This window comes from Hippocampus zosterae, chromosome 8 (genome assembly GCF_025434085.1).
Source record: "Hippocampus zosterae strain Florida chromosome 8, ASM2543408v3, whole genome shotgun sequence".
Lineage (NCBI taxonomy): Eukaryota > Metazoa > Chordata > Actinopteri > Syngnathiformes > Syngnathidae > Hippocampus > Hippocampus zosterae.
Genome location: NC_067458.1, coordinates 4,159,956 through 4,172,113, shown reverse-complemented (window position 1 = coordinate 4,172,113; position 12,158 = coordinate 4,159,956). Strand labels below are relative to the sequence as shown.

The 12,158-nt window shown below is 46.6% G+C and overlaps 1 protein-coding gene across 5 annotated transcripts in view; it reads right to left on the bottom strand.

Annotated features, from left to right (window-relative positions):
* The window catches only part of LOC127605628 (contactin-associated protein-like 4), a 157,910-nt gene that overhangs the window by 26,554 nt on the left and 119,198 nt on the right, over positions 1-12,158 (bottom strand). For all 5 annotated transcript variants that reach the window (XM_052073317.1, XM_052073319.1, XM_052073320.1 and 2 more), the window contains exons 18-19: positions 10,160-10,399; positions 7,763-7,987 (exon numbers count right to left, since the gene is read on the bottom strand). In XM_052073317.1, coding sequence (XP_051929277.1) covers positions 7,763-7,987; positions 10,160-10,399 — 465 coding nt within the window. The remainder of the gene's footprint in view (positions 1-7,762; positions 7,988-10,159; positions 10,400-12,158) is intronic.

Here is a 12,158-nt window from a genome sequence, read left to right as displayed (position 1 = left end):
TAACCTGACACAAAGGGAAAAGAGAGTCTTAGTATTTCCAGCATTGGAGCAGATGAGTCCGGAGTAGTAATGTGATTTTGCTTGAGAGATGGAATCCTTGTAGAGGGATAGTTGAGCTGCATAGATGTCCTTGTGAGCAGTGAGGCCGGTTTTCCTATAAAGTCTCTCAAGCTGCCAAGTTTGGGATTTCAAGGAACGTAGATGAGGGGTGAACCAAGGGGCAGACCGAGTAAAAAGGACAGAGCGGGACTTGACAGGGGCGAGCGTATTGAGGATGCTGGTGAGACCAGAGTTATATCGGAAAACCAAATCATCAGGAGTGGAGTCAATGTCCGGAGTCAGGGTGGTCAGCCATGCAGTGAGAGAGTCAATGTTAATGTCTTTAATATTACGGTAAACAATGGTCCGGGGTGATTTGGCAGTTGAGAGCTGCAGTATAATGTTGAATGAGATAAGGAAGTGGTCCGTTACTGGAAGTTCGTCAGCAGTACAGTTGGAGGGGGAAATACCAGAGCAGCAGATCAGATCCAGGGTGTGACCAGGGTTTCAAGGGTAAATGTTTGAAAACAATGCATTAACAATGAACATTACATTAGTAGCTGTGTACTCCAGGTTTAAGATAAGATATCCTTTATTTGTCCCACATTGGGGAAATTTACAGAAATTTATTCCAAAAAAATAAATGGATCAAAAACTGGTGTACTCATGTGGCATCATCAGAGTATTTTTTCCAATCTCACACTGCAAAGATTAATTTACTGGTAGTCATTACTACAGGTAAATATTGATGTGGCTTGACATCCTCTTCCCAAGACGATGCATGTGTAATCTACTATCAATTTGACGAAAGAATTTAACACACGTCATCATGAGTTCTATCAAAAGTTAACATTAGCATTACTACACCTTGTGACGAATGTTTTATTCATAAAGTTACCATGCTACAACCAGTAAATTATCGAATAACCAATACTGTTTTATAATATTTTTCATAACGATTAGCCTACAAATCTAATGACCAACTTGCCTCGTAATCATGCCTCGCGTCTTATTTCGGTCTCGCGTTCTGTGCATACGTCACAGGTGAGTTTAGTGATAGCAGGGGGGCTCTTCTGCCTCCATTCCTGTTCATCCTCTCCACCACGGACTTCAGACACGCCACTCCTAACTGCCACCTTCAGAAGTTCTCAGATGACTCTGCGATTGTTGGCCTCATTACAGAGGGGGACGATCGGGAGTACAGGGGACTGACAAAGGACTTTGTGGACTGGTGCCAGCAGAATCTCCTCCAGATCAACCCTAGGAAAACTAAGGAGTTGGTTGTGGATTTCTGCAGGAAACAGTCCTCACCAGCACCGATGAACATCCAGGGTATGGACATAGAGAGGGTGACCTCCTACAAGTACCTTGGTGTTCTTCTGAACAATAAACTGGACTGGTCTACAAACACGGACACCCTGATTAGGAAAGGACAGAGCCGACTCTTCCTACTCAGGAAAGTCTTTTGAGGTATTTAGGGGTTCAGGGGTCACTCCTTAAGACTTTCTATAACTCTGTGGTGGCCTCGGCCATCTATTATGGCATTGTCTGCTGGTCAGGCAGCATCTCAGCCCGGGACAGAAAGAGACTGGAGCGACTGGTCAGGAAGGCCAGTTCTGTCCTTGGTTGCTCCCTTGACACTCTGGAGGAGGTGGGCAACAGAAGGATGCTAACTAAGCTAAAAGCTATGATGGCCAGTCCCTCCTAACCCCGTCCAGCCCGCCCTGACAGCACTTGGTAGCTCCTTCAGCCAAAGACTGTTACACCCGCGCTGCAAGAAGGAGAGATCCGATGCTCGTTCCTACCGACTGCTGTCAGGCTGCTGAATAAAAATAACAATAATAATAATAATAATAATAATTAAATGATGTGAAAGACAATTGTAAATAGCACTGTGATTTATCCATTTTGTATTTATATTGCACTTAATTGAACGGTGTTTGTTGTTTTTTTTTCTTCTTTCTTCTTTCGACCCACATTCTTGCTGCTGGAGGTTGTAAATTTCCCCAGTGTGGGATAAATAAAGGACATCTTAATCTTAAATCCTCAGGCTTGCCGTAGTTTTTTTTGTTTGTTTATTTTGATTTTTTTGTTTGTTAATTTACTTTTTGGGGCCAAATGAGAAGCAGAAAATATTCTGGAGGACCGGGCCAAAAGTTAGAAATAAAAATAGAAAATAAAGAAAATAGCATGTCTTTGTATGCCAGTAAGAATATAACATTCTCCTCCACCATCACACTCAGCAACGGTTCTCCTCAAGGATGTGTACTGAGCCCCGTGTTGTTCACGCTCTACACATTTGACTGCTCTCTGACTCTTATTAGCGGTCCAGTTCACGGAAAGTTTTTAACATGATCAATCAAACCATTCTAGGAAATGTTCAATTACTCGAGCCACAAGCAATTCACTCTGAGATAGAAATTGCCAGAACCATACTGAGTAAAAATCTCTTCCTTGTTTTTCAAAGTCTCGTAGATTTGAGTCTTTCCGACACCAGGCGTCTCCTGAATGTTTCGTACTTTGTTACCCGCTTTGTTTAATTAGATACATATCACTTTCCCTTCCATTGTCATTACTCTCTCCCTCTTTCTTCGTCTTCCCCTCCCTCCCTGTGCTCTTCAACTTGAAGTAACTGTGCCACCTGGTGTTGAAATACCTGTCATTACAAGTCTAAACGAAATGAATGCAATCAAACCTTAATTGTGCACCAATCTTCGGCGGGCCGGATTAAAGAGACCAACGGGCCGTACTTTGCCCACCCCTGTTCTAGTGCGACAAACGTCACGACTGCTACAGACACCACTGTTACAGAAAGGCTTTACACGCTATTTAAACTGCCGATCGCGAACGGAACGAACCGTGATTGAAACTAACTGATGCCACTCTGAGACGTTGTACTGCCCCTTTTAAAACGCCAGATAATGTCATCAACGTGGGTTTCCCTGGATGGATTTTGTTTTATTTCTTTATGATTTATGCGGTCCTCTGGCCCACTTTATACCTTTGGACGAAGGATTAGAGGCTTTAATCCCTTGTTGTGTCCGAGGACTGGCAACCCTAGGCCAAGGCCAAGGACTTGACTCCGAGGCCAAGGCCAAGAACCAAGGACTTGACTCGGAGGCCAAGGCCGAGGACCAAGGACTGCCCTTCGGTCCTCGAGCCAGTCCTTGAAGCCAAGGACCGGCTCGAGGAACACATCACTGCTCTTCATACGCTCCTCCTGTGCAACTCCTTACATGGCTTATCCTATTCCCCTTCGACACAAACATCCTCCAACATTTCTCACATTCAAACTTCACTTGTTCATCATTCACTCGATGCATCCGCTTCTCGTGCATTGTCAAGCCCGCTCTGCTTCTGCATACTTTCCCACACCCCTCATACCTACATCTAACCCATCATTCACACTCCTAACATTCATCTCCAATTTTTCCTCATTAATTCCCCATTCATGTCTGTTGCCCTTCTGATCTTCCCATTTATACAAATGATCCATACACTCACTCACTCTCTTCTTCCATCCTTCTCTGTCACTCGTTAGTTTGTCCACCTCCATTCAGTCCATACCTTAGTTCCTCATTACCCCCCTTACCCTTACCCATTACCCAGTCTTCCTCTTGCGTCCCATCATCTTCTCTCTTCCTACCAGTTCCTCCCACCTCCCACCACCCTAACACCATCACTTTCGTCCATTGTTGATTACCCATGAGCGGTCGGTCGGTCGGTGAAGGCCCTCGTTATCGAGGAATGCGGCCCCCAGGACAGGGCGACGGCTCCTGGTGCTTGTGTCTCCGATGACTGTGGAGGCCCAGTCTTCCCCGAAAACCCCGCCCGCAGGATTGACAGAAATGGGTTGGGGGGCCGGGCGGTTGCAGGGCCCTCTCCTTCCTCCGCGCTCGACGGTCCTCCTCCGCAGCGACGCGTCGAGTCTCGAAGACCAGGAACCCGCCCCGCACAGCCCCACGCCAGGCCACCCGATCCGCGGCCAGGTCAGCCCACTGTGCCGGGGGAATCCGGCACCGCTGAAGATGACCTTTAGCTGGTCTCTGAATCGTCTTTTCGGGGCTCCGCGGGGACGGGTGCCCTCCAGCAACTCCGCGTAGAGGAGCTGCTTCGGGAGACGATTGTCGCTCATCCGCTGCACGTGGCCGGCCCACCGCAGTTGGGCCAAGGTGATCATGGCCTCGATACTCGTGAGGCCAGCCCGGGTGAGGATCTCATTATTAGTCAATCTCCCCTCCCAGGAAACGTTGAGGAGAGATCGGAGTCGTCCTTGGTGGAACCTCTCGAGCCTCTTGATGCTGCTCCGATAGAGGGTCCAACATTCGGCGCCATAGAGAAGGGTCGGGAGGACGACAGACTTATACACCATGATCTTCGTGTTGGTGGAAATGGCGTGATTCCTGAAGACCCGACGACCAAGGCGTCCAAAGGCTGTGTGGGCTGCCTGGATACGGTGAGTGAGGTCCTCCATGAGGCCGGCGTCCTGCTGGATAATGCTACCCAGGTAAGGGAACGCCGAGACCTGCTCGATGGGTTCATCGTCTATGGTGATTTGGGGTGGATGATGTTTCAGATGGAGGGTCTTTGTCTTTTTGGTGTTGACGGAGGCCAAAGGTCCTGTACGCCGCGGTGAAGCCGTCCGCGATGATCTGGAGGCCCCCGGAGGAGTTGGAGACCGCAGCATTGTCATCAGCGTACTGGGGTTCGCTGACGGTCGTGACCATGGTCCCCCGCTTGCTCCTCAAACGGCTGAGATTGAAGAGTGACCCTTAAGTTTGGTAGCGTAGAGTGATTCCGTGCTCCTGGACAGGGGTGACGTGGTGGATGAGCGCGGCGATGTAGAGGCAGAACAACGTCGGCGCTACCGTGCAGCCCTGTTTGACACCGGTCCGAACCGGGAACGGGGGAGTCATTTCGCCCTGAGTCAGGACGCAACCCTTCATGCCGTCGTGAAACATCCGGATGAGGGATATGAATTTGACGTTGCCTTGACGTTCCAGCACTTTCCAGATTCCTGTTCGGGGCACAGAATCAAACGCTTTGGCCAGATCATAAAAGATGGCGTGGAACTCCCTCCACTGCTCCCGGCACTTCTCCAGGAGCTGCCTGGCGCAGAACACCATGTCCGCGGTTCCCGTGCCTGGACGGAAGCCCGCCTGGGACTCCGGAAGAACCCGCTCAGCGAGACAGGTGAGTTGGTCGGCCAGTATACGACTTTTCAGCAGCAGCAGGGAAATTCCACGATAGTTTCCACAGTCGAGTTTGTCGCCCTTCTTGAATATCGTGACGATGACGGAGTCCTTCAGTTCTCCAGGCACCGTCTCCTCGACCCAGCATTGAAGGATGAAGGTGTGGAGGCGGGTGAGGAGAGGTGCACCCCCAGCTTGTAAAAGTTCTACGGGGATGTCGTCAACTCTAGCAGCTTTGTTCTTCTTCATCCTCCTCAGGGCTCCGGAGATCTCCCGGAGAGTCGGCAGCTCCGTCATCCAGTGTTGCACAGGGAGCTGGGGGACAGGATCGAGGAAGCCGTCTGCTGTGCATGTCGGACGGTTCAGGAGCTCCATGAAATGCTCCTTCCATCGCTGGTGAGTATCCTCCTTTTCCTGCAGGATTGTGCCATCCTTTGCCTTCACAGCCATTGGAGGACTGTGAGCCAACCGATGATCTTCCTCGTTGCTTCGAAGAAGGATCTGGTATCGTGACGGTCAGCGAAACTCTGCATTTGGTGGGCAAAGTTGACCCACCATTGATTTTGGATCCTCCGGATCTCTATCTGTGCTTCACTCTTTGCCGCCCGGTAGACTTCTTCAAGTCTCTTGGAGGAAACACAGTTCTGCCATGCAATGCGAGCCTCTCTCTTTCTTGAAATCAGTGGCTCAATTTCTTCCAGGTTTTCGGCAAACCAGTCGGGATTTCTCCTCTTCTGGATACCGAGGACCTCTTCCGCGGATTTGGTGAGCGCAGTTTTCAAGTGCTCCCAGTCTGAGTGGACAGTGGCAGGAAGGGTCAGAGGTTGAGTGTCCAGTTTGTCCGCGAGGGACGTCTGGTACTGTTCGAGGACTTCGGGATTCCTCAGCAGCCCAACATTGAAACGTATCCTCTTGGGGATCTTCTTCCTTCTTTTCGCAGGCGCGATCTTTAGCCTAAGTCTTGAGGCTACCAGCCTGTGATGGCATGATGAATCCATGGAGCGGATTGCCCTCGTGATCATGACGTCCGCTCGGTCGCAGATGCGGGTAAGGACGTAATCGATCACGTGCCATTGGCCGGATCTTGGATGATTGGCTGGGATTGACGTAGAGTTATGGACATGGGTCTCTCAGAAGTTCTTACGGGGATGATGTTGTGATCCCTAACCAGATGTGACTTAATGCAGAACCCTACACCGCGAATTCTTGTCTCCTCCACAGCTCGTCCGCTCCAGAAGAAGGTGTACCCGTGCCGAGGCTCCTCGATCTGCCCGGCACCAGGGAGACGGGTCTCGGAGAGGGCAACAATGTCCAGGCCGAGCTTCTGAATCTCAAGGGCGATGAGGGCAGTCCTGCGCTCCGGTCTATTTGCTCTTGCGTTGTCCATCAGGGTTTGTACATTCCAAGCGCCGATTTCCAGGAAAGCAGTCCGGTTATTGTATTTGTATTTGTTTCGCCCGCATGAAGGATGAATCTGCTGGAGGCGGGTCTCCAGCCGATCGGTGGCGGTGATGTGCGTGTTTAGGCCGCCTTTTATTGGCCCTTCCTCGGATTGAGGGGAGCAGCGCTACGACTAAAGAGTCCTGCTCCGCCACCGTGGTCGCTGCCTCTCACCTGCACCATCACCAGTTTGCAAGGGGAGCGACCATCGTGCCACGGCCGCCGACGTGTGTTTGTGGAACTAGGGACGTGGGCCCTCATCTGAGCCTGTCCCCGACGCCCCGCGCCATCGCCGCCGGACTTCTTGAGGTGAAGGGGATCGGGAGAAGGGGGACACGGGTTGAGGGGGCAGGAGGGGGAGGGGGGAGAAATCGCCCTCCTGGAGGCTATGTAGCGTGAGGGAGGGGGACGGGTCACAACCCCGCCCCCGCACTTCGACCCCGTGGCCAGGGTCCACGGCAGCGCGGTGGCCGACGGTGGTGGTCCAGGGGGTCTGCAGCACCCGAGGTTGGACCGAGGGTGCGCCGTGCCCTGTGTTTTATTTTGAAGGGTGGGCATTCCTTCATAACCCAAGGTGGATGGTCGGCTTGGGGATCCGGTCCGCAGCCTTGCTAGGCACTTAACGCCAGGACTGCGGTGGATTTGTATACCGGCGGACGCGGTTCCACGGGATTTTGCTGACCCGAAGGTCATTACCACTTCGCACCAACTCTCCAGTGATGGAAAGTCCCGTCAATTCGGCGTGGAGGCTCCCTTACGGACTTCACTGCGATCCACTAGGAATTGGCGACGGTTTGATCCGCACCTTTGAGCCTAGGGATCGCAGATCTTTTGCGAAGTACCCATGCGCATCACATGTCCAATCCTTCATCATCATCATCAGAATTGTAAAACAGACAGCAATGTTTGAAATGCTTTTAAAGTGATCATACGTTGTGGGATCGTTATAAATATTGTCATCAATTTCAGAGGAGCAACAATTATTTCTTTGTGGAAATTCCCTCTTCACAGTCAAACTCAGTCCCGAATCATCCACCAATAGTGGGGCTACGATGTAGACAGTACTTTTTACAAGCCACGAGTGCCCTTACCATGTCTGTTGATGACCAGGGCAATGTATTCCCCATAGAATGAGTTGGCAAAGAACAGCAGCGCAGGAGTCTGTCTCGTCCTGAAGTTCAGGGAGATATTTTCACCTCTCAGTGTCATTTTAGAGAAGCTAGATGAAAGCAAGGCACTATGGCTCTGGCTCAGCTCAAAGGGCTCCTTAAGTGTGTATCTGATAGATGTTGTTGACTCAAAGTTGGCAGAAATCACTGAAACAGATAACAATTTCTATTAAGTGTGGTCTCCCATGCATTGGCTTGTCAGACATTTGTAGCTAGGTCAATGTTCAAGGAATAAGTTACCCAGGAAAGGAACCGCTTTTATTTGTTACAAGGAATTTGCCGTGAGCATGATGTGTGTCAACGGAGAGAAACTCATAATGTTGTTAGAATAAGTTAAATTTGGTTCCTAGTTCCATACTAAATAGGACCTCATAATTTGAGGAGAGAAAATACATTTGTAAAAACAGACTCCTGATAGTTATGTAAATTAATAGTAAAGTAGCATTAAAAGTTACCCCTTATTTCCCAACAATACAGATCATTGCATTTCCACCGCAGTGCATTTTGACATTTGTTGACTTTCCCCATTCTGAAGCCAGTGAAGAACTGCAACTTATGTAAAATTACATAAAGATGTAAAGGAATCCTTTCAAGTATGTTTTTTGTGTCCCCTTCTGCACAGAGTTTTCATCTCGGTGTTTTCAAAGCCTCTCTAGAAAAACCAGACAGTGTCAAAGTGGACAGCACGAAGCTTCAGGGTCAGTCTGATGTCTACTGAGTGAAGGATCTCTTCAGACAGACCATGTTTTCTTTCATGATTGCATCTGGTCATGGTTCCATAACATCCAGTAATTGTGTCTTATGGTAATTTCACCTGACTCGTTTGTCACCGCAAAATCAAATGAATATTAATATGTTCATCATTTTGAATGAGTGATAAGACTTTTACAGAGTTACAATTGTGTCTGCATGCATCACTGGCTGTCAAGTCATCAGAAGAAATGTTAATTACCGTATATTCCGCACAATAAGGCACACCTTGTGGCATTATAAGCCATTCAATTTTCACAAAAGCGTGCCCTATTATCCGATGCGCCTTGATTTATGGTGTTACCGTCACCATTGGGTTGTTTCCCTGTTAGTGTTCCGATACCATCTAGTGGTGATTATTAGCAGGAACCAATTGTAACCTAAACGGGTTCTGCCCCACACTAATTGACATTTGCATTCGCCAACACACACTCAAACAGAACCCTTCTTTGTGAACTCTGCACGCCCACAATGGAACAAAAATAATACCAACAGCAGGGTTAACTAGTGACTAAACGAAGGAAGGAGACAAGCAAGACTTCTAAGAATGTTTAGCCCCTTGAGGATGTGAGCCCAGTGTTGAATCAATTGTCTTCATAATCTTTCATTTTTTGTTTTGTAATGCCATTTGTATTTATATGTTTCAATTCCGTGTTTGTGACCAGTTCTCATGGCTTTGTTACAGCTGCAGCGGTTGTGAAAATTATATGTAAATAAAGCTGTACTGTATTGTATTGTATTCCCTTTAGTGTAGCTCCATATTGTGGATGCATAGCGCAACCTCAGCCACTATTGTAGCTTCTATTCTTTGCACCTTATAATGCAGTGCACCCTATGTATGAAAAACCTTTTAAAATAGGCCATTCATTGAAGGTGCACTTTATAATCCGAATGTCTTATGGTGCAGACAATATGACACAATCTACAAATATGTAATGTAAATATGTAGGTACTAGTGCTGCAATTCATGATTATTTCAATAATCTGTTAATCTGTTCATTGTTTCTTTGACTAATCGATGAATCTGATGATTTTTAAAAAATTATTTCAGTTCATTTTTTCAAAGAGGGGGCATTATTTCAAATTGGCAGCTAGGGGAATACAAAAACAAACAAATTATAATTCAGTTTCTGGTAGGGTGTGTTACATTCATCAGAAGATGGGCAAAAATGTTGATCAATGTTTTGCAAAATAAAAGAGCAGACATTTTCAAATGCCTTGTTGTAAAAACACAAAGGGAGTCTGCTTATGAATCTATTCTCAAAATGGTTGTCAATTATTTGACAAATGATTAGAATTGTTGCACCTCTTGTTTATATAAGCATGCATACACTTGAAAGTCTGCACTGTGGATTCTGACCACATTATGGTGGGTGTTTTATTTTCTTTGCTTATAAATTTCTGGCGCAACTCAGTTTTAGACGAGTCTTTAATGTGAGAAGACATACAGTTTTGATTTTGCTTTTTTTTTGTTATTAAACTTTTTGTTGAATTTTTTCAAACAGTTAGAAAAAAGAAAATGACAGAATAGGATGTGTTTATCAGAAAGTCAAATTTGAAAATCCATACCTTTATGACAGAAGGCTCCAGTGTAGGCTGACTGACTACAGTCACAGTAGAAACCGTTGGGTTTTTCCACACAAAGACCCTGGTTTTGACATAGAAAGTCATAGCTCTTGCAGTGGCCCGGGCATCCAGGTTGGACCCCAGGCGTGATCCTCGCCCTCTCCTCCAGATCAAGGGTGATTCCGTTTAACTGCAGAGAGCGGATGCAACCCAGAAAGCCCTTTTGTCTGGAAGCCGTACCCCCTAAAAAGGGAAATGAACGAAATCAGTGCACTCTTCAATTATTTCTCTGCTGATGCAGGCTTTGTCAGAAGTACAGGCTTGTCTGTTTTACAATGCCAAGAATCAGGGTGATAGATGTGCCATCTGGCAGCACTGTAGACGGTTTACTCTTTTCAAAAAGTGAGTCTTTTTTCTCAACAATAAAAATTCTACAGCCTCACGTTTTAAGTTCTGTAACAACCCACCACGATGGCATTGCAACAACTAATAATAAATCCCATCCTCTAATGTGGAGTAATAAAAGGTTCTTGCCTAGTTCCACATTCAGTATACAATACAATACAACGCACCTTTATTAATATAGTATGAAAGTGTGCTCACAGACATACGGGCAAACACGAGCATTGCTTGATTGGATGACTGACACTTGAACAAACCTTTCACAAAGGGCAGGAGATACATAACAGAATCAATACACAATGCAAAAGGCAACAATTGATAGAAGTGTAGCAAACTAAAATAGCACTCGACGTTACAGCTGCAGCTGTTGTGAAAGCACTCTATGAATAAGGATGTAGTGTATTGAATATGCCTGAACAAGCTTGAATGAAAAATTATTCACTTTCAGAGGTATACAATTCTCGCATGATACAAGCTCATTTTGACCTACATTTTGGACTACTTTGACTTTCGTGTGTTTGGAATCTTGCCATTTCGTTTTTGAAGTTGAAGTTGAAGTTGAAGTTGGGAGTGGTGAGGGGAGACTTGACCCCCACTACCCACCATTTGGTGTGATGGCACGAACACAGATACTTGAGATAACAGTTCCTCTTTTGATGTTTAACATGTCCTTTGGAGGAGGGGCCCTAAAAGTGGTGGAGGTCGAGGGGCACCAAAGGTGATTGTAAACACAGTGAGCAGGAAATGCCTTCAACAGGATTCTACACTGTTTCTTTCAAGTGTCTGAACTAACACATCTAAAAGAGGAATAACACCTCAACCATCAAATCTAACTAAGAAGAGAAGAATAATACAAGAGTATTCCAATTCTAGGACATGATTGTTACAAGCACGTCAAGCTATGCTGTGGGCATGGGAATGTTATACAGCATGACTAAATATGAGCAGAATACAGACCTCAGATGTTAAATTACTTTGCCGTTTGCGAGTACTTTCTGTTCATATTTGGGTATCCCGGGCTTTTTGTTGCTAGCGATTTCCGTTTATACATTGTTTTTCTATCAATAAATATTTTTGTAAAGCAGTTTATCTGATCCACACTCCACCGAGCTCGTTTACGAGCCCTTTCAATAACTACGGTCGCGTAATATACACTCATAAAAAATGTTAAACATGTTACAGTATTTAATAAAACAGAAACTTCTTAGTCACCTGACCTCTGAAATAAATAAAAATATATATAATAAACCACATATCCAAAGTCCGGCCCGCGGTCGAACTTCATCCGGCCCTCGGCCTCTGTCATAAAATCAGTGCCGTCTGGCCCGCAGGTTGCACGGAGTGAGGTCTCGAAGACTGGTGAGTGATGTTTCATAGAGAGCTGCTTCCCTCTAGAGGCTAAATTAGTAATAGCATTCATTAAATGAGTAATAGCATTTAGACACTAGAGAGCAGTTGCACTCTACGAGACATCACTCACGAGTCAACGAGACATCACTACGTGCACATATTAAGCTCCCAGTTTACTAAAATGGCGACAATCAACAGAAAAAGGAAAGTAGACTGCGAGGGACGACGATTCAAGGATGGATGGAAATTG